Genomic DNA, 22,480 nt, shown 5'->3' with positions numbered 1-22,480 from the left:
ACTGAACGAAGCCTGCACATAGCTTGCCATTCCACTCAAAAGTGAAGGAATAGTGCAAATCATAGGCAGTGTCCAGTCTTGTACAGTGGAAAAACCAGCATCCACTTGACACTTTAGAGTTGCACAGCATACAGATTGTGCTTGACTTATTGATTACTTACCGACCAACCAGTCGGAACCATGGAAAGCGGTCATAGAAGGGGTCACCACCGGACATCATATGATCACAGTCCTCGACTGTCGTACTGGGTACCTCTGCTGCTCGGTCATACATTTCTCTCATCAAATCCAGTCTTTGTCTGCAGGGACAATAGTAAAGCATCAGAAAAAGCAACAAAACATACTCTGTAATGTTTATCTGCTATGTTCTCTTTATTTGTTCACTTTTTAAGCATAAACCAAAAGAAAAAATAAGTCTGAACGTGCTTTTAAAGGGCCCCTATTACGGAAAATGAGCTTTCATGTAGTGTGTAACATAGCTCTAAGTGAATGAAAACATCCTGCAAGGTTTTAAATCTGTAAGAGCACCGTATATAAAGTTATTGTCTTTCAAAATTAAGAGTCGACTCTGAGTCAATGAAATTAATTGTTTTTCAAACGAGTTATAAGCCGTTTTGTTGTGACGTCAAGATGAAACATTAGCATATTGCCCGCCCATTTATTGCGCACGCAGACACAAGGGAAAACTTGAACCTCAAACACTGCAGCTGATTCCTGTGGATAGCATCATGTCAAGAAGACGCCGTGCTCTACAATGTGATGCTAAAGCTAGTTTTTTTTCAATGCCAATGGACGAGCATGTGAAAAATCAGTGCTTAAAATTAATCTTTTCCACAATACCACCGTAGTATAATCCTAAACTTGCTGTGTTCCCTTTATTTTACTGACGCTGCTTCTCAAATCTCGGAGTTCAATGCGGGATTCACAAACCGCTTGCTCTTGAAAGATGAAAATACTTAGTTTTGAGTTTTATGTTGTGTAGGTCTCCTGCTAAATGGCTAACTCACATTATTACTGTCTTATATTACTGTCGGTAAATAAATTAGTACAAGTAAAATAATCGGTTTGTTGATGGACATGTTAATGCTGATGGTGAGGAATTACAGTTGCAACATAATGTACCTCAAACTTAGAAGTGTATCACTGAGAAACGTCCTGCTCGAGTCTTCCTTGTGATGGAGGTTCGGGTTGAATAACTAGTTCTCCCAGTGTTTCAACATCGGACTCGCGCTCGCATTGATATGGTAAAATCGGCGTCATTGTTCGTTACTGTCTTTAGTTTACGGTGTAGGAAGCCTCAGGACAAATGACGTTGTTTTGGCAATGGGATTCAGAGAGATTGATTCATCTGACGAGTCTTTTGAGAATCATTGAAAATGTGGTGATGTGCAAACGTATATTATGAGGAAATTTGATGCATGTAAACATGTTGTAGGAGACTCCAAAACAACATTAGGAAACTTAAAATAGCGCAATAGGGGCACTTTAAACCCCATTAGCTTTAGCCTATTAGCTTTGAGATCATCAACATACTAGTCTACCCCTAAAAGGTGAAATTAACTTTTAGTAGCTATAAGAATTAAAAATGTACAATATTTATCTTCTAGGAGAACAGCAAAAATGTTGATAACACATTCTGCACATGGTGTATCTGTCACAATTATATTCTCTCTTGTCTGCACCTGTTCATTGTCATTAACCTTCATCCACCTGTGTCTAGTTAGTTCCCTCGTTTACCCTGTGTATTTATTCTCCCCGCAGTTGCGTCCTGTTTATCTGCCTGTGTACGTTAAAGCTTTATTATATTTTGGAATCAAGCTTCGTCTGTCTGCTTTTCTGCAATTTACGTATTTAAATTTTTGTCTAATCAAATGCTTTTTACCACCTGCCTCTGATTAGCAATGCAAATTAATAGTTCATAGCTATGAGATAAATTCAAGGGCATAAGCATTGATAGAGCAGAAAATTAGATATTGTTTGAGATCTTGAGTGTTGAGGATGTCAACAAGCTACAGGCCAATCATAATTTTAAGTAGTTCAGCTACAGCCAAGCTACTCAATTGAAAAATGCAGTTAACAAAAAAATAGCAAAGAAAGATTTTTAATAGAAAAATATATTTTTAATGCATACACAGATGATATCATTTAATCAGATAAGTATTTAGCTAGTGCAAAACAATGAGGGTTGTTAAACTCAAAGATGCACACGGAATCAGTGAATTGTTTATTTACATGAACAGTCTGAACTACATTCATATGATATCTTTGAATATTTTTTTTTTTTTTTCATGTTACACCACTTCTGGTGTAAAAAGTAGCACATTACTGGAAAAGCGGCGTCGCTGCTTTTAATTGGTCATTTACTCCTGATTAATAACTACAGGGCAAGTATATAACTAATAACTAATCTCACTGCACCTGAGTTTGTCCAGGGTCCAGTAGTGTGTGGCACCATTTTTCTGGTCCTGGACCTCTACTGCTACAATGGTGCGAGGGAACAGCCTTTTCTCCCTGTCTTTGGCTATGCTGGGGGGCAGGAGGTCAGAGGGCAGTGGGGAGTACAGTGTGTCCGTTAACAGCACAAACTGAAACTGAACCTGCAGAGAAAAAAAGGAACAAACTTTAACTTATCTAAAAAAACAAAACAATGAAATACAATGATTTCATACAATGATCATCAGGCTGACCTAAAATGATTTCAATGTACCTTTTTTTTCAGCTCCACACTAATGGCATTAGCCTCCTTGAGGAAAATTGCATTTCCCCAGAGCAGGTCTCTTAGAGAGGTGAACTGATAGAATCGCCATTTCCGGAAAGCCCAGAGAGCCAGTTCTGTCTCCCGCTTTGTCCATGGCACTGCAGGATCAAAATATGAACCCGTTTGAAATGAGATGTCTCAGAAGCATCTAAACTTTTTCACAGAAAAAAATTTGCTAACTTATTATTGTATTTGATATATATTAATCAGATGATACCCATGTTATTCAAACTGTTTTACCCACCTTCTTCTTCTGGTTCCTCCTCTTCCTCTGTGGTTTCTGGGTAATATCTGGAGTTGACCTGCCTCTGAAGAGCTTCTAGCTTACTCTCATAGTCCTAAACAAAAGTTAATGTTACATATGGTTAAATTGCCAGCTTCTTCTGGTTTTAACCACTTATAGACTAATTAAGTTCTTACTAGTCTAAAATGTCTTACCAGTCTCTGCTGTTCCAGAAGGTTGCTTGCTTCTTCTCTCTCCTTGCGGTACTGGTCCTCCAGCTCCTGTAACCTATAAATGATGTAAGCATCAGAATAAAGCCACAAAAACTAGATATTTTACCTGGAATGAATCATAGTTTGGTTGGTTTGCTAGTTTTATTTGGTTTATCTGGTGTTTTTAGATGGGCTGTTTGTGCCTTTTGATGTATTGTCATGGATGATAAAAATTCATGCTGTTTTAGAACCACAAAAGGGCTAGTGACAAAAGTGCTACCTTTGCTCCATCTCTTGTTTCATATCAATGCCTTGTTTATCCAATAGCTCTCTCTGGGCAAAGGCCCAGTCCACCGGCTCCACAGGTGTGTCTGCACACGGGGTCCTCTCCCTCTCTTGCCGTGCTTGCTCTGGGTCATTGAAACGGAACACGTGGCTCTTGCCCATAATGATACGGTTACCTAAGATTACAGACCAAGTCACAATCTGGGTCTTACAGGCACTAAAAAAGTGTTGTTCATCAGACTGAATCTGTTTTTAGCCTGGAAACTGAAGAGCTACCTGATCTGAGAACAGTGGGCTCTGTCACTCTCTTGCCGTTAACGTAAGTCTCTGTTCCCTCACAGGGTTCCAGGACCACCGTACCCTCTCCTGAGGCATTTGTACTACTTGTAAAGATACAGTGTTCGTCTTTAATGAAATGGCCACTCAGGACAATGTCCTGCCGACTGCTGGCATCCTCACGGCCAACCCTGCAGAGGAAAATACGGAGGCCATATGTCAGAATAAAGGGAAAAAGATACAGATAGAGAAATGCCATGGGAAAATACAAAATAGATATTGGAAAAATCAGATATTGATTAATATTCATTAAAATTCTATTATAATGATAATTTAATATCAATAAATATGATTTTTTGATATTAAGAAATATTGGTAACACCATATTTTAAGGATCCATAATAATGTGGTAGTTAAGCATCAACCCACCAGTAGATAATGATTAACTGAACATATAGTACAGGAATATTAGCCATTATGGAGTAGTTAAGCATGAACACACAAGAAATATCTTTAGTAGTACTGTATTACTAGCAACTTAGCCATAATTACTGGCTTATTCTGGTGAATAAACTCAATGAGTGCCATACAAATCAATAATTAATTTGGATATTCTTTTCACTTTAGAACAATGGGTCAAATTGTCTTTTGTCAATTAATTACTCAAAACTGTAAAACTAACACTAATTAAACATAATCATTAATATTGTTCAGTTCACTTAATAGATGGTAAATCACAGAAATATAACATTATGTGAATCACTTACTACACAAAGCACCAATAAGGATTAAGCTTAAATTTAAGGTTTATCTAATAATTCTGTGTGCCAAACTATAAACCTTGTTTAAAAATAAGCAGGTTTACATTTAAACCATCATTTTTATTCTGGATTTAATTTAGGGTACAACGGGGCTAAAGGCACACCTCAACAAAAATGTGCTTTTCGCTACTCCCATAGTGTATGATTGCTGAAAAAAAATATACTTGTTTTTATTAAACATTGAAGGAGCAACAGATTTTGGGTAAAAATAAATCAGAAATGTTGTTTGTTTTGTTTAAAAATCTTATACATATACGAGGTGGCAAGGTGGGCCTTTTTATATTATCTGTCCACAGAGACTGTGCAATGGCTCCCCAAAGGTCCAAGGGTGAAAATCTTGGTTGTAAATAAACAACATTCTTACTTGGTGATTCCATCTTTAATGTAGTATAGTAAGCACTCAGACATTAGTGGATCTTCATTGAGGTTGACCAGGTGTGGAGTCTGAAACATAAAGAAGTGCTCGTTGAAGCATATGACTTGACTAGCTTCCTTTTAGAATACACTAAACAATCATCTTACCTTCTTTGGTGAAAAGACTCCAACAGTTCCTCCATCTTCCCTCATCGCCACACCCATTTCAGCTAAAAGTGCCTCCCTAATGACAACAGATGTTTTTTTACAAATGAACTAAGAAACTTGAATAATTTCAGACACATTTCAAGATGAAAGCCCTCCCAGGGATCTCCAACCTTTCCATTCTAATGCCCTCTGTGCGGCGAAGCTTCTCTTCCCAAGTTTCATTGAGTTCTGCGATTATCTTCTCAGTTGCCTAGTTGGAAAAGAGGTCGACATTAAAAAGATCAGCACTGGCCCTTATAAATTTATCAAACCATCCATCCAATCACCCCACCACCCTCTCGCTCACCTTCAGCCTCTCAATGGCTTCCTCGCTTCCCGGGCTGAACATGATCCGGTCATGCAGGCTGCTGATGGAGCCAGCTCGACTGGACAGGGCAGAGAGAGAGGGGGAGGGGCTCATCCCTGTCATGGCATTGGTCACTGTGGAGAAATCACCCCTTTGATTGACAGCCTGGATGCTATTGATATTAGTCTTGTAACTGGATAAGTCTGAGCAACAAGTGGGAATGACAGGTTGGAGAGTCAAGGGAGAAAATTGAGGTAAGAGAAAAAGGAAAACCATGGAAACAGAAAAGAAGGGGAAGGAGGAAGAGTAGAAAGTGTCAAACATAAAGCTCAACAACGAATTAAAGAGGTTATAAAGCTGCAGGGCGCGGGGTAGACGGCATCAATTTGAGGACTTCAGACGCTGTTGTGTGTCAGTGTGTGTGTGTTTTTTTTAAAGTAAATTAGAAGATCAAAAACATGATTATTAATGGATTTTCCCCTCATGCCTCAAATTCATTGGACCATGCTTGAGATAATGAGCATGGAGATGAACTGAACACTCAATGTAATATTGATCTGTGACTGCACAGAACTACTGTACATGCCTATGTTTACAAAAAGGCACATTTCAAGCAAACCTCTAGAGTGCCTCTGGACCATCAGAGCAGCAATGTACAATTATGTCAGAATAATACGTTTTATTTAAACTGATTAGATAAAATCACACAGCATAGACTTTGGTGGTCCAGAGATTCCTGCTATGGTTCTCGCAGGAGTCGGCAACATTACGAATTGGTCAATGTTGGCAGACACTTGAAAAGGACAGAGGATTTATGATTGTTATATGATTGTAATATTATTTCGTTGTTTATCATAAAATGTTGAAGTCAAAGTCCAAAATTAACACTCGTCAAGCAGCAAATATGGGTAAAAATAGTCTTTGGAGAGCAAATGCTGTATGATCTGAATCTGAATTGCAAAACAAAATAATATTTCAATATTTAAATAATACACTCACTGACAATTCAGATTAAAGGCATGCTAATTTCCTATAAACCTCCATAATTCCATAAAGTTTATCCATAATTCTCCAAAACTCTAAGTGGCAATATTCCTCATATTAAAGGTTCACTCCAAAATAAAAATTCTGTCATTGATTACTCATCCTCATGTCGCTCCAAAGCTGTATGACTTTCTGTCACCTATGGAGCACAAAGGGAGATATTCTGAAGAATGTTGGAAACCAATCAACATTGGACCCCATCGTCTTCCATTGGGAAAAAATACATTTCTCACAATATATAGAAGAATATAGAAGAAATTAAGCCATATAGGTTTGGAATGACTTGAGGGTGATCAAATAATGACAGAATTTGGTGAAATCTTAAATAGCGATCTCTTTAAGCCACCAAAGCAAGAATGTAAGAAAAATCATGATGTATCAGACAAATCAAAAACTGACCTGTGCAACCTTAATAAATGTATATTTCCTATGAGTTGCGCAGTCCAGTTCACAGCGCTGCATGGGTGACAAACTTTGGCACTGATTTGTTTATTTTTGCGCTCAAAAAAATATGGCTTTATTACCAATAAAAAATTATAATAAAATAAACTTAAGAAAAAAAAAGTTGCCGACCCCTGGGTTACTGTAAGCTGTGAAGCATTTAGAGTGCCAAAATACACACATTTGAGAGCAGACATCCCAGGAGCTTGTGCCCGATATGCTGAGAGAAACAGAGAGAGAAGACAAATCCTTCAGACACATTCCTAGAGCTGTCTGACCCTCAGGTTTCTGATAATGTAATTGTAGAGAATATTTGCTTTTCTAGGATCATCGTCTTGGCAGCATTTGCATTTTAAATTCAATTTTAAGAAGAGTGAAATGTTGTAACTCCTCTGTTTGAAATGCATCACAAGTGACTCACTCTCAATGATGTCTCCAAGACCCTGAGCATAGAGCAGATCTTTCAGACGAGCCACCTCTTCCTTCAACTCGCGCACCAGGCGGTTGTTGGGGTCTTCGTTGATGACGGCGTTGCAACGGATCTGCTTGGCTCGGTCAGCATATCTGTGGCAGTGATATTGCTATTAACTATCCAAAAACAGCATCAGAATGTCCTAAATAGTCCAGTATTTCAGACTGAACACCTACATCAGCCTGGAAGAATGGCTTTTTAGCCCGAAAAATAAAATAACTTAAAAATAAATAAATACATTTTGTCATTTTGTTCAAATTTGTTATTCAAATCCAGTATTATTATTTTTATTCAATGGAACAGAAAAGAATGTAGCATGTTCATACATTTTTTTCTATACGATGAAAGTGAACGTGAACACCTTTACAGCAACATTATCCATATAACCAAGTAACCCATAAGACTTGCACACTGAATCCAAAGTCTTCTGGAATGATTTGTTTGAAATATGTTTATGGTGCTTTTTAGTCATTTTCAGAGCTTGACAGCTTCTGGTCGCCATTTACATTCATTAAATGGACAAAAGAGTACCATTAACACTCAGCTAAACTTATCTTCCTCCTTCCACAAACAAAAGTCATATGAGTTTGGAATAACATGAGGAAAATGATCATTGTTTTCCATAAAGTCACATACCGAAAAAGTGTGTAGTATTTCATGACCCTATTAGTCTAATATTAGGTAATGCCATTATGGCATCATGTTGTTCTTACCTGAGCGTGCTGAGTGTCTCATCATAGTTAATATCAGCAGGACTTAGAGCTGCTACCATGGCAGTGCGAGAGTTACCTCCTGATAAATGAAAAACATTGTGACCTTCAGGAAAGTTTTTATTGTTTTTGGACCATACCACAGTTAAACTGACCATGTTGACTGCAACATGAAATGCTTTAATTGATGGAGAGCAATTATTGTTGTTAAGAAGGTGTGTGCAAGGTGCATGAAGCCGCGTACCAAGGTTTTCCCTCAGCAGCCATGTCAGAACTGAATCTCTGTATGGAATAAAGCTCTCAACTTTCTTCTTCTTCTTGTTCTGTAGGGAGAACAGAAGCCATGTCAATTGTCAAAGCTACAGCCATAATGCTTGATTATTACAGATAGATTCAACCGATCCTCACCTTGTTTGGTGCAGAGTCCTACAAAACAAAAGAAATATTTTTAAAATCTTTATAGATCTTTACTTTTCTTTTAACATCATTCCTATTTAAATTGAAAGAATTCTTACTATCTCGGCCAACGCAGAGATAACTTTGCCCAGTGTTGTTAAAGATTTGTTGATATTGGCTCCTTCCTAGAAAAGGGACAAAGCATGCACATTTAATGGATGTACTCATCTGAAATGACACATCTCATGAAACTCTGTTGAACTTAAAGTGACTCACCTTAAGTCTAGTGCCTTTAGCTCCAGTAGAATCCGCCCGCTCACTCCCTGCCAAGTCTACCAAGCTGATTTTGCTGACCTGTTTGAGAACGAAAATGTTGTGTCTCAGAACAGTAAAGCGCTCTAAATGCACATACCAGCAAGTTCAGCAACTGTCAAACTGCCAACATCCATCAGTGATGTTCGAAGTGCAGAGAGTCCACTCACCAACTTTTGCATTCTAGTCTACTTCTGAACAGACAGTCACATATTCTCATATAGAACAAAGCAAAACACAGCTATACATGGAGGCCTGGTGGGAAATGCTGAAGGAGAGGATGCGGTACCTTTTCAGACGTGTTTTCTGAATCACTATCATGTCGTTTCTGTGTGAAGATGATGTTGAATACAGCATGGGAGCGGCTGCTGGTCTCATTCATGTTGGTGGCCGCCACAGTCCTGTGAATGAACAGCATGGTAAGCAAAAGTGATGCAGTGGTGAATTGATTTGTTCAATTTCAGTGCTTAACATAAATACATTTTCTTGCCATTCAAATACAAAGTAAGGATTTGTGCATCTTTTTAGATAAGTACAACTTTCAACTTGTTTACATTTAGGCTCTATACCCTCAAAATTATGTGCAGCAATACACTGACATTCAAAAGTTCGGGGACAGTAGTATTATTATTTTTCTAAAGAAATTAATAGTTTAATTCAAAAGTGACAGTTTATAATGTTTATAATGTTACAAAAGATTTCAAATAAATAAATGCTGAACATTCTATTTATCAAACAATCCTTAAAAAATAAATGTATCATGGTTTCCACAAAAATATTAATGTTTTCAACATAATAAGAAATGTTTTGTGTGCAGAAAATCAGAATATCTGAATGATTTCTGAAGGGTAATGATGCTGAAAATGCAGCTTTGCCATCACAGGAATAAATGACATTTTAAATCTATTCAAATAGAAAACAGTTATTATTAAATTGCAATAACATTTCACAATATTACTGTTGTTACTGTATTTTTGATTAAATAAATGCAGTCTTGAGACTACTTTCAAAAACATTCAAAACTTTTGAAGGGTAGTGTAATTCAGAGATGCCCCATACTGCACTTAAATTTGTGTCACCTGGCCTTGTTTCCAGAGTCCATCAGGTCCTGAATGTCATTGTAGGAAGTAACAGCCAGTTTTGATAGGTCCTCCACATACGGCCCCATCAGAGGATGCTCTCGCACACGCAGATTCCCTTTGTTCTTTGGGTTCAGAAGGTCCCGCACACGCTCACAGTAGATCTCCATGTAACTGACCTGAAAAAAAAACAGAACAATTTTCACTTGCTCTACAGATTCTGTTAAGAATGCAATTTATGATGAAGGTGTTGCTCTTACCTCAACTGAGTATGACATGCTGTTGTCATTATCGTTATTAAACTTGGTAAACAGGTCCTCACAAAGCTGTCACAGAGAGATTAAGCATTGAGAAAGCTTTTCACAAACTTGGAAGCATCTGAGCTATTTGCTACAATATCAAAGACAGTGATAATGTCAATAACACATTGAATTATAGTATACTACCAATGGGATGATGCCTTCTTGGTCTTTCTCTTGCTTGCCCATCATGGTATATGACTTTCCGGCCCCAGTTTGCCCATAGGCAAAGATACAGACGTTATATCCCTCAAAGGCATGCAGAAGCATTTCCTCCCCTATGTCTTTATAAACCTGCCTTTGGCATGCAAAGTTCACATCTTCTGGCTGTTGAAGACAGAAACACACAGATCCCCAAGGGAAATCATCTTAAATGTCTCAAGAACAGCCAACATGATCATAGTAGAATTAAAAATAGCAGCAGTGAGTTGCATAAGAGGCAGATTCACCAGTTAATGTGTCAAGAAACTCACCGTCGTATGCGACCAATAGGAATAGTCAAAGTTGAAGCTCTTGTTGTCCTTTGGCTGTTTTGGATTTATAATTGCTAGAAAGCAAAAAGAACATGTCTATAAGAATAAATCTACAATCTAATGGACAAAACAACTACCATACATTAAACTAGTTCCCCATTTTCATTTCATTCATTCATTCATGATCAGACCTGAAATCTCTTATGCCAAAGGATGGTGTTAAAACCCTTATAATGAGGATAGAAGAACGTCATTATTATTGTAAATATATTTATACACTACTGTCCAATTTTTTTTTTTTTAATAAATAATATTTTAATTCAGCAGGGCCGCATTAAATTGATCAAAAGTGACAGTAAAGACATTAATGTTTCAAAAGATTTATGTTAAATGCTGTTCCTTTAAACTTTTTATTCATAAAAGAATTCTGGAAAAAAAAACAGTTTCCACAAATATATTACGCAGCACAACTGTTTTCAACATTGAAAATAATAAGAAATGTTTCTTGAGCAGCAAATCAGTATATTAGAATGATTTCTGAAGGATCATGTGACACTGAATACTGGAGTAATGATGCTGAAAATTCAGCTTTGACATCACAGGAATAAATTAATGAAATAAAATAGAAAAACTGTTATTTTAAATTGTAATAACATTTCACAATATTATTATTTTTACTGTATTTTTGATCAAATAAATGCAGCCTGGGTGAGTATAACAGACTTCTTTCCTAAATATTAAAACTTATAGAAAAAAACTTACCAACCCCATACTTTTGAACAGTAAAGTACACTCCAAATAAACAAATCATTTACATTTAACTATAATTATAAATTATATGCCATAAATTAAGACCTGACTGTCTGTTTATTTATCCATAAAAGCCATGTCCAAAAATGACAAAAATATAAAAAATCATTAAATATCTCAATGTAGTCATCATAACAGCATACTGGTAATATACCCTATAAGGCTATATGCATAATGTAGGCATGTTTCAAGACAGATGAGTCTAAGGAAGCGTGAATCATGCCATCCCTTGGGTTCTGGGAATGAGGTCATGAACCTCCCTGCATCCTCTCACTAGCACAAAGCCGTGCAGTGTGTCTGACCTCACACTCTGCATCAGCTGACTCTGTTTTCCCACTCATGTTGCAGGCAGAACAACAGGACGCTTTACAGTTTTTGGAGATGCTCTAGAAACGGGGGCTGGAAATGCCACAGATTGGCCTGAAATGGGCAATGTTTCTGAACATGTACAGCTAGGACACAAAGCTTTTTGCTCCATGAGTTAAGAAAATGAAACAGAGATGAATATTTCTGGTTTCAGTTTATTTTGATGGTCCCTTTAACGCATTCTGTTGACTATAAGTAACGTTGCACCTACATGTCTACTAACTCTCATTAGAGTGTATTAGTAGACTAGTAGGGTTAGAATAAGTTGACATGAAGTTGCAAAGTTACTTATAGTCGATATAATGTCTGTTGGAGGACCATCACCATAAAGAATTAGCAAATATTAGCAGTCTACTAATACTCTAATGAGAGTTAGTTGACATTTAGTTGCAAAATTAGTTATAGTCAAGAAGCATTCAAAAGGGACCATCAAAATGAAGTGTTTCTACTTTCTACCATATTTCTTACTGTCCATAAAATATTTTCCATTAAAAATATTACACATTTTTTTATCATTATGGCAATATTATCTTGCTGTTTTACGTTTCTCTAGCATCATAGAAACAAATAATTTGTGTAATTGTGCCACTCTCCGCATCAAACAATATGAGATGAACCAGTCTCCATCTCTGAGTGAAAATGTGATTTTGTTTTCATGGATTAATGCAAGAATATTACATATAAATTACAAAAATTCGATACTAAATACAAAAAAATGAGTTTTGTTACTATGAAACAAATAGTAAGTCAACAAATCTAGTCAGGTGGTGACAGCACACCCAATCAATTAAAGCTAACCTTTACCAAAACCAAAAGCATGACCCCTTTGACATTTTCAAGCCCGTAAACCTAGAGATGCAATGTTTTCTCTCATGGGGGTGCTGATGAGAGACCATCAGAATAAATATTTCATTACGATCATAAATTATTACTATAGCATAGTGAGCACACTGGCATGCATCTTAAATTAGTTCAAATGATCATTGACAGCAAGTGAAAACAGATGTTTTGAAAGAGCACTCACTGGTGGTGTTGCCTGACATCTGAATGATACACTTGCTATCTTTTCCAATCTCTCGTGAATTGAAGGGTCGGACCCTCACAGCTACTTTCACCGAGGCACATGCCATGGTGTCTGAGTGCTGGGGCTTTGCTACTGCACAGGATCTGATTGGACGAAGCCCTGCCAGGAATCAGAGGCCACCTGCCACCTGTAGAGAGAAACACTGACATGCTATGTGTTGCAATCATACATTTTTGTTTTTATAAAAAAAGGGGTATGAACATTTCTATTCTTTGTATATGTGAAATTTACTTCACTGTAGAATAAAGAGTACTACAGTATAGATGCAAAACGAGGCAAGAAATGTGTTAGGGCCTACACTTTAGATTTAGTACCTCAGCAGTTCACTTAGAACTAATAAAGACAATAAATAATTTTGGATAAATCCCATGAATCTGTTCAGGATATTGACCTGGCTAAGTTACACTATTGATAATCTAATTTAGGTAATGGAGCTCTCTGACTGAGATCCAGACCATGACTCATCAGGACTATCGCATTCAGCAGATTACTGTACACTTGATATGGCTATGTGAATTCATAACCGTAACAGGTTTAGGATTCATATGGGCACATTTACTTAACAAAATAACTAATAGCCTGTTCACAACATATGTTACAATCCATACATGCTGTAAATCATACTCTGGGTTAGTGACATTTCATTTTAACAACTCTTAAGAGACTATGACATCTCACATAATAACCCATTTGATAACTGTGGATATCTTAATCCATTAAAGGGGGAAAAGGGGAAAAAAGAAAAGGAAGTGGGTCAAAGTTACATAGCTTAAATTATTTCGTACTACAAAATATATTAGGCTACAAATCATGGTTTAAATCAGTGATGGATTATAAAAACTATCCATGTTTATTCTTTAAAAGAACCAAATTTAGGCTATAGGCTATATTTCAACATTTAATATGGAAAATTATCCTGTTCATTTCAAGCTGATTCTTTTTTTGTTTAACTGGCAACTTCAAGTGGGATATAGCCGAGCTAGCTACCTAAACATTGTCAAAAATAAGTGAAATATTGAAAATAAAAAATAAAATGTAGCCTACTAAAAACAAACTGTGGGTACCCTAATTTTGAACAAGATTTATCTATACTGTTCTCATATCCAGAAAAAGACTGGGCTGGGTGCCATCCTTCGAGTGGAAAATCACAGTTATGTTTACAATACGGCGCATTGAGCAAATGTTATTCGCGCGCACACAGTCCTCGTAGAATCTACTGAAAATGGCTGCCCGTCAGCCTAACGTTATATAGTCATGAATCAGCTGTGATGGACGGGCATTTGCGTCAGCATCCTTCAGTCCACCCGGCAAAACAAACGCAATGAATCCGTTTCAACGGCCATTAAGCAAATCATGGAGGACAAGCAGATATCCTAAACAAGGTTATAATACGTATTCCCTCTATTCATATTTAGAGCTGCCTCTGCGTAGATGCTGCGATGCGGCAGTAACACCCCATATACACTGCTCGAGACGAGACAAATAAAAAAACGCTTCCAATATAATCAATGAAACTATCTACACAATTATAATCGACATCATTAGTTTGCAATGTAGCCTACAATAGGAGCGCTCGAGGGTGTCGCGTCGCGGTAGACTTGGGGTGTTAAAGTCTGTCTGTTACTATGGCACTATTTTCTCAGAGTCTTGAGTCCAGAGCAGAATACAAGCAAATATACAGAATTTCCAATATTAAATACGTAAATCGTTTCCTCCTCCACAAATATTAGTGCGTAGCAACTTTAAATACCCGAACGCACCCCAAAATAATAATAGGCTAACGTTACTAATAAAAAATAATACGGTTACGTCGTTATATATATTCATACAGAAGGCATTTCACTCAGTAATTATCAGTTCAATCTGACCGGCCTTTGAAATTGAAAACATCTAAATGATGAAAAAGGCCCAGATTTCATGACATGGCCTCACCCTTTCAACATAAACAGCATCATTCAGCACTGTGGCCAATCTCAGAGCTGTTAATACATGTAAATAAGACTGACTAGAGCAATTATACATTAAATGTCCTTTGATATACAATAATAATAAAACAACTGATGTGTAGGCTATATGCTAAAATAGTATCATTATAGTACAAGATATAATTTGAACAATTAATTCTATCTATTCTGTAAAGAGTTTTCCTTTTATAAACATCCATCTCCAGATCTTTTTCATTTTTTGCTGACTGTTTTGTATTCCACCAGCCTCTGTGTGGCTTTCCGGACAAAACAAGAGTGGAATAGTGCACCACCCTCCTTATTATCATTAGATACATGAAAAACACTGGTTATAAAATATAGGCTAGGCCTAAACAAACAATAATCAAAATCTCACTTAACTGATTCCTGATGGCAATATCCTGTTGAGATTGCGGAAAGCAGCGAGTTATTCCATCAAGTCTGCTTCCATCCGCCGTCTTCTTCCTCACCCAGTTGTTTTATTTTTTCCTATGGGCTCCCAGCCTCTCCCTAGTTCAGCGACATCAATGCAGGTGGAGCCCCCCCTGGCAAGACCATCCGACTGAGGGAGACTGGTTTTGCAGGGTCTGGTACGCAGTGGTGCATCAAGAAGGGCCAAGCAGAGGGAGGGGTTAATGGATGTGAGGATGTGTTGAGAGAGAGTGTTTCTTCAGACTAACACAAAATGGCTCTTATGGTGGAGCCAAGGATGCTGATCAGCCGTGAGTCGCTGATGACATCATCAGTGTGGGAGCTAGCGGCATTGATGCAGCACAGGGAGAGGGAGGGAGGGAGGGAGCGAAAAAGAGAATGGGAGGCTGAGAGCCACAGACAGAAAGGGTGCGATAACAGCATCACAGGACACTGTTAAAAAAGACCACGGTCATGGATTTGCTTTCGTGTCCTCGAATATATTATAAACCACAGTGTTAAAAGCACAAAGAGCTCATTTTAAATTCCAAGCTTAGCCAGCAGAGTCTGTGTCTCAGCCTGCACAGCACAGACCCCTCTCAATGAACTCATTATGAAGGCTAGAGGGTGCCAGCTAAGCTTATGCAAGGAGATAAACAAGTTGGGTTCACTTAAAAAAAGGATCTGAATTTTTTAATTTTTTATTTTTTTAATTAATAATAATCAAAAATTGGGGTAATATATTTTTTTAAAGAAATTAATTTTCTTTTCAGCAAGGATGCATTAAATTGATCAAAAGTGATAGAAAAGACATTTATAATGATACAAAAGATTGATATTCCAAATAAAGCTTTTGAACTTTCAGTCATCAAATAATCCTGAAAAAATATTAAGCAGCACAACTGCTTTTAACATTGATAATATGAAAATGTTTCTTGAATGCCAAATCAGCATATTAGAATGATTTCTGGAGGATCATGTGACACTGAAGACTGCAGCAGCACAAATATGTTCAACATGGATAATAATAAGATATGTTTGAAGTAATAAGAAATAAGAAAAGACTAAAGTAACGCCTGCTGAAAATTCAGCTTTGCCATCACAGGAATAAATTATATTTTAAAATAAGTTAAAATTGAAAACAGTTAAAGTAAACCAAGTTACAGTTAAATCGTAGTAATATCATAATTTTACAATATTTTTGATCAAATAAATAACGCCTTAATTGGTGAACATACACTTTTAAAAACACACTTTTAAGTACAATCAACTTAGATGTTTAAGTAATTTCAACTTAAATTACATTAAAAAGTTTAATCTTGTATAACATAAAAAGTTACAAACTGCTTAACTTATTTTGATGAGTTAAAGCAATGTAAAAGCATATGTTGTCATAAATTATTGATCATTAGGAGACTTCTCTCGAAAACAATAAAAAATCTTACCTTACATACAAAAGTTTTGGTTCAGTGTGTACATACATTTTATGTAAGAAATGTAAACTACTTTGATAGATGTACAAAGTAATATCGACTGAACCGCATTGTCAATGGTGTGTGTGGTAGAGTGGGGGAAATCATGTCATTTTTTTCTCTAAAAACAAAAGTTAAATGTGTCTTGAATAGTTTTCCTGGTTTCCAGTGACAATGACATAAATTATAAAACCAAGTGTGAAAAATGTCCAGAGTTTACATGTTATTAGATTTTTAACAAAAATTTAATTTGTATCAAGGGGGCGTTTTGCCCCACACAGCTGGGGTAAAATGTCCCATTCTGAAAAAAAAAAGCAATTTTCTTTATACATTTATATCAAAGAACAGGCAGTTTTAGCTTAAAATTAAAAAGGCCAGCCAAAATAACAATAGATATAGGCTAAATATATGAATATTTGTTTATAAACCATGCTGAAAATCAGCCTACTTGAGAAATATTGTTAGCTGATGCTAATTTTTAAATATAAAGTCCAAATATTTTTATTCAACCACCTAGATAGAATACATTTGATGGAAAAAAAAAGGATGTGAGGTTCATACCATGGTAACTACAGTAATTATGGGAAGCTATGCCCCCTGGGGGCGTTTTACCACAAGTTTGGGGCGTTTTTTTTTTTTTTTTTTGTCAAAAATTGTCATCCTAAAATATAATTATATTTTCCCTAAATAACATGTACTCCCTAACTACAGGCCTTACTATTCTCATATAATATATAACTGTGATGTTCTGCAAAACAACAAGCAGTCATTTTTCTTACTGCTGAAAATTAACATAATGTGAAATCTGTTTTCTCTCAGGTACGCTACCAGTCTAAGCTTCACATTGAATACTTCTAAATCACTCTAGTCAACTTAGTCCATAGCAACAACAAAAATATATCTTAGACTTTATCTGGTGGTTATTTTGTGAAAAAACATATTCAATGTAAAACATCAAAAAGTATAACTTTTTTTTTTTGAGATAAGATAAAAAGTAACACTGTGAAATATAGAGACACAATGATCTCTTTTTTTTATTCTGATGCATAAGCAAGATAAATCTATTGTACTAAAGTCAAATTAAAAATGTAACTAGAAAAGTGCATTTCCGGAGGAACTGCAAAGTGTGCTTGCTCTGGTGCGGTTCACTAACGTTAGCAGGTAGTGGATAAGGGTGCGTTGAAGTTTGCTTGATGTGAGAATTTCAACAATAGTACTTTTTTCAAGATTGTGCATATAAAGTTAGGCAAGGCCAAACAGCGTTATCCATTTTGTTGATTGCATCGCTAGAGTAAGCTAATAGTGAAACTGATAGCGTTCTTCATTTAATTACAACATGAGGACTGACGGTAGGCTATAAAAATCAGCGTTTCTGTGTAGGTGATGACAGTCTTCATTTACTGTATCCAATAAGCCAATACAAAACTTACCCAGCTGTTCTGTGGTTGAGTGTTCCCTTTGATTAGGAACAAATTTACTATCTCAAATTAAGGTCAACCGTAATTAGCGATGCTTTGATTGCTGCTGTCAAGATGGTTGTCATCACCTACACAGAAACGCTGATTTTTATAGCCTACCGTCAGTCCTCATATTGTAATTAAATGAAGAACGCTATCAGTTTCACTAGCTTACTCTAGCGATGCAATCGCAAAACATGGATAACGCTGTTTGGCCTTGCCTAACTTTATATGACATATGCGCCATATGCTAGAGTTACACATCCCGCTGCCATTTCAGGGCTTGAATTTCGGTGCGGGAATGTGGGGATTGCGCATTTACATTTACATGAATAAGCAAAATGCTTTTTAATACCCCGCGGAAACCCTGGCTGATCATAGCTGTACAGGGCGCCTTATTATTTTTCATCTCCATAAATATATCTAGTAGTAAAGCCGAGGCCGTAACCAGGGTTTGAAAATTAGTGAGGTCTGGGGTGAGGTGCAGGGCCGGATTAAGAATTCAGAGGCCCCTGGGCACAATGTCTTGTAGGCCCCCCCTAAGGCAGGCCAAATGTATAGTTTGTCCAAGTACATTTTAGGACATTAAAAGGAACTTTGTTGTACTATGCTGGAGTAAAGTTAATAAATTATCGTTCTTTCCCATAGGATTTTTAAAACTATGTTGGGTAAACCTCTGTCCCTCTAGGGGGGGTTCGGGGACATGCTCCCCCGCAAGAAAATTTTGTACATTTTAAAGTTAAATGCATCAGTCTGGTGCACTTTGAGAGCTCAAAATTAAGAGCTTCAACGGGCTACAACCATAGACTGTAAAAAAATGGCTTCAACCCATGAACTGTGCACAAAGAAAAAGCATTGACTTGTACCTAGACATTAAAGAGGGCTCAAACATATTTTTTATTTATGATATAGAGTCTCAGTCTACATTAAATTATCACTGGTGTTTTAGGACGCCAAACAATTAGTATAATAATATAATAATGATTTATATAATTATTCCTATGACATAAAATAGCCTATAAACGTACTGTATTAAATGAAAATGAATATTTCAAAAGTATATTTTACATTACACTATAGGAAAATTACAATACTTTTGTCCTAATGTCTTCTTCACTTGCAAGAAATAAACTCTTTGATCGCGTGAGCAAAGTGCGCACTTTTCTTTAAATCACGCAGCACAAACATAATGCCTATATAGGATACTTAAAGTCTTGTGCTGTTTTATAAAGCACAAAACCATATCACGGTTTCGATTTTAGTTCGTTGGCAAAATATAACGCTAGAGACCTTTATGTTAGGCTATACATTTTACATCTCATGTGTATTGGGAAAAGGGAGAAGAGCGAGTTCGGCAAAAGGCGGATTCGAACTCGAGTCGAACGCGTCAAAACTTTGTTGTAAGCACCTCACGCATGCTCCAAGCCCCGTTCACTGTTCTACATTCTCGCAGCAACATGAATTGCAAACACACATGTGACGTGGTTTAAACGGCTAATTAATCATTCAGAGAGCTTGAAATTTTATTTTTGAATACAAAAAAAATTACCGAGGTCCGGACCTCGGTGAAATCATAGCTGGCTACGGCCATGACTAAAGCTAATGCAAGGGCTAGAAATCTATTAATCTTTTGCTGATACTTCCTTGTCATCATGGCGATCGGAGTTCACGGTTGCATAGCAACGACAGACGCCACGGGACAGCAAGCGCTTGTGGAAAGGAGAGAGCGGCGCGCTCGCGCTTTCCACTTGTTTTTACACATCTAGAGAGACGTTGTTGATTGTTTGAGCATGTGACTGCACGTTTCTCCTTGTTTTCTGTTGTTATGCGCAGCATATTTCCCGCGCGCACAAACACAGCCACAGACAATTAATTGTTCGGTTAGCGAAGAAGACCGAATGTATGATGCATAGGCTAATAACCTTTAGATCCCCCCCATGTGACCCATGTAAGCGGTGGAATTCCCTCCCAGTTTAAAGAACGAAATTCAGGCCCTGCATTTATTAAGGCAAACCTAGTAAAAACTAATGCAGTCTATACACTGACTTGGCAGCTCTGTGAAATGTAATACAACAGTGCCACCTACTGTCTAAATGCATTAACACTAAAAGTCTGAGTTGAAACCTAGACATAGGTAAATGGGTTTGTCAATTAGCCTGAAATAAAAAAAAATTAAAACAATTCAGATCTTGTACATCCTCACCTTGGAGTCACGAGTTAATGTACAAAGTTTGGTTTCGATACGTGACAGCGTTCCTGAAATATTAACTACTTCCTGTTTTGGCGACTACGCCGCCGATTTCGTTTGGCTGTGATGGGCAAACGCTTCCAAAAATCAAAAATCCTTCTAGTAACTTTTGTGAGGCTTAGTCCAAGGAACATGTACGTCCAGTTTCGTGAAGTTCGGACCAAATTTGTGACCTGTGAAACTTTAGTTTCGCTTTCTGTTCAATCCACTATGGCGGACGAACGACATGGACTTGTGATGTCATCTTCGCGAGCAACTTACACCGGTACTGACCGAACGTTTTAAAGTTGGAACGGTGTCTCTGTCTCAAAGGGCCTAGGCGCAGGAGCTGGCCAAAATTTTTCTCCCGGGAATAATAATAATAATAATAATAATAATAATAAGAAAACTTAAGAAGAACAATAAGTGTGCGCTTTCAGCAAGCACACTTAATAACTTCAATGGACTAAAATAGTTTTAACAGGACAGCCCCATCTACTGGGCAGCTGACATCATTCTGCTCACTATTGCACAAGTGGATATCAATGTAAAATATACTCAATTTTTGAATTAGCATTTGAAGGTCAACCACGTCAATATGGTCAATATGCATTGCATACATGTCTTGTCTTTCACAAAAGCATGGCAAGAGTTGCATCTCTCTTACTCTGGCTTGTGAAGTGGGTGTTGACCCCCACCACAGTGCAAAGGGCACACAAGGGTAAACATTGCGTTTCCACTTATTTACTGTGCAGACTAATTATTTACTGCAGGATAAGTGATGGGGACCAGTGCTCTGGTCAAAGTCCCTGTTCTGACATCAGCATCTGCTTCCTATGACACAAGACTGGTGTGTTTTTGGAGAATCAATGTGTTCTGAACAGCTAGTTTTGTACAGAGTGAGCATTTTAGTACTGAATGGGAACAGCACCATCTATTCATGTTAACACTTTGCTCATTCATTTACAAAAATGATAAAAATTAAAAATAGCTGAATATTAAATATATTTAAACTCACAAAATGTAGTAACTAGATACATTATTACATTATATAAATTATTCAAATGCAAATAATATGGAAAAACTAGTTTGCAGTTATATACTAAGTCTTAATGTCGTGTGAACTTTCTAAGTAGCGCACCAGTTGCCCTTCACTGTACTATTACAGACATTTGTTGAAACAATTCTGAAAAATTGTAGTTTCTTTTAAACACTGAAATAAAACCACATTAAAAATTGAGCATCAAAATAACAAAATTGCTTAAAGTTTGTAAACTGAAATATCAGAATTATATGTGCACCAGCCATATAACATGCTCTGAAGATCTAATGCAATGTGCTGCACAGACCAAGTGAGAGACAAATGAGATGATTGCAATGTTGTTCACGTGTGTTTGTTTACAACCAATCGACTGTACTGAGCTGGTAAACAAGCGGACAATGAATGAATCAATAGAGCACTTTGTAAAGGATGTAAACAAAAACTCACTTTTGTCTGTTTGATAAAACATTTATGGGCAAATATGGGCCTTATTACTTCTACATATTTCTCTTTACCTGAAGAGGGTATATAGAAGTTTTAAACTAACTAAACCAGCATCAAACTCACTTATCTCTAATCTAACATTCTGAATAAATATAGGCTAGATATCCATTCAAAATATAAAATACTGCATTTAAATCCCTGTCCACCCATTGACTGCAACATTGTAATCTCTCAGTACAGTGCGGTTCAACTTTGTGAAAAAGTTCAGATAAACACCTGTGCTCTGTTTGCGTATTTGTGTGAGGTTTCAGGACACTAAGGGTTCAAATATCGAATCAAAGGACGAAAAAACTCAACTAAAAGACACACAGCCTTATATAATAATACAGGACAGCTTCTCGATCATTGTGCTACTACCACCCTGTTCTATTTTGTTACGCTGTTCAGAACATCCCTACCCCTAAACCGTTATACCTTGTTTGGAAGATGAAGGGCGGGGGGATTCTGTGCCAAAAACATGACGCATGTTGCTCT

At 36.9% G+C, this 22,480-nt stretch overlaps 1 protein-coding gene across 2 annotated transcripts in view; it reads right to left on the bottom strand.

Moving 5' to 3' along the window:
• kif1ab (kinesin family member 1Ab) overlaps window positions 1-15,551 on the bottom strand; it is a 31,892-nt gene extending 16,341 nt beyond the window's left edge. Inside the window, exons 1-25 of one of the 2 annotated variants that reach the window (XM_081375343.1) lie at window positions 15,275-15,551; window positions 12,870-13,056; window positions 10,670-10,743; window positions 10,344-10,523; window positions 10,158-10,223; window positions 9,898-10,076; window positions 9,108-9,219; window positions 8,783-8,860; window positions 8,626-8,691; window positions 8,519-8,536; window positions 8,355-8,433; window positions 8,114-8,192; window positions 7,350-7,492; window positions 7,110-7,148; window positions 5,444-5,577; window positions 5,268-5,347; window positions 5,098-5,173; window positions 4,940-5,019; window positions 3,755-3,945; window positions 3,474-3,654; window positions 3,197-3,269; window positions 3,003-3,096; window positions 2,708-2,856; window positions 2,419-2,597; window positions 162-299 (exon numbers count right to left, since the gene is read on the bottom strand). In XM_081375343.1, the coding sequence (XP_081231469.1) occupies window positions 162-299; window positions 2,419-2,597; window positions 2,708-2,856; window positions 3,003-3,096; window positions 3,197-3,269; window positions 3,474-3,654; window positions 3,755-3,945; window positions 4,940-5,019; window positions 5,098-5,173; window positions 5,268-5,347; window positions 5,444-5,577; window positions 7,110-7,148; window positions 7,350-7,492; window positions 8,114-8,192; window positions 8,355-8,433; window positions 8,519-8,536; window positions 8,626-8,691; window positions 8,783-8,860; window positions 9,108-9,219; window positions 9,898-10,076; window positions 10,158-10,223; window positions 10,344-10,523; window positions 10,670-10,743; window positions 12,870-12,975 (2,594 nt within the window). In that variant the 5' untranslated portion in view covers window positions 12,976-13,056; window positions 15,275-15,551. The remainder of the gene's footprint in view (window positions 1-161; window positions 300-2,418; window positions 2,598-2,707; window positions 2,857-3,002; window positions 3,097-3,196; window positions 3,270-3,473; window positions 3,655-3,754; window positions 3,946-4,939; window positions 5,020-5,097; window positions 5,174-5,267; window positions 5,348-5,443; window positions 5,578-7,109; window positions 7,149-7,349; window positions 7,493-8,113; window positions 8,193-8,354; window positions 8,434-8,518; window positions 8,537-8,625; window positions 8,692-8,782; window positions 8,861-9,107; window positions 9,220-9,897; window positions 10,077-10,157; window positions 10,224-10,343; window positions 10,524-10,669; window positions 10,744-12,869; window positions 13,057-15,274) is intronic. The other variant, XM_081375344.1, reaches the window with a different exon arrangement.
• Window positions 15,552-22,480: the final 6,929 nt, after the last annotated feature.

The sequence above is a fragment of the Scardinius erythrophthalmus genome, assembly GCF_964197995.2.
Source record: "Scardinius erythrophthalmus genome assembly, chromosome: 9".
NCBI classification, from domain to species: domain Eukaryota; kingdom Metazoa; phylum Chordata; class Actinopteri; order Cypriniformes; family Leuciscidae; genus Scardinius; species Scardinius erythrophthalmus.
Note: the sequence above shows the minus strand (reverse complement) of the source record. Positions and strands in the feature narration are given on the sequence as shown.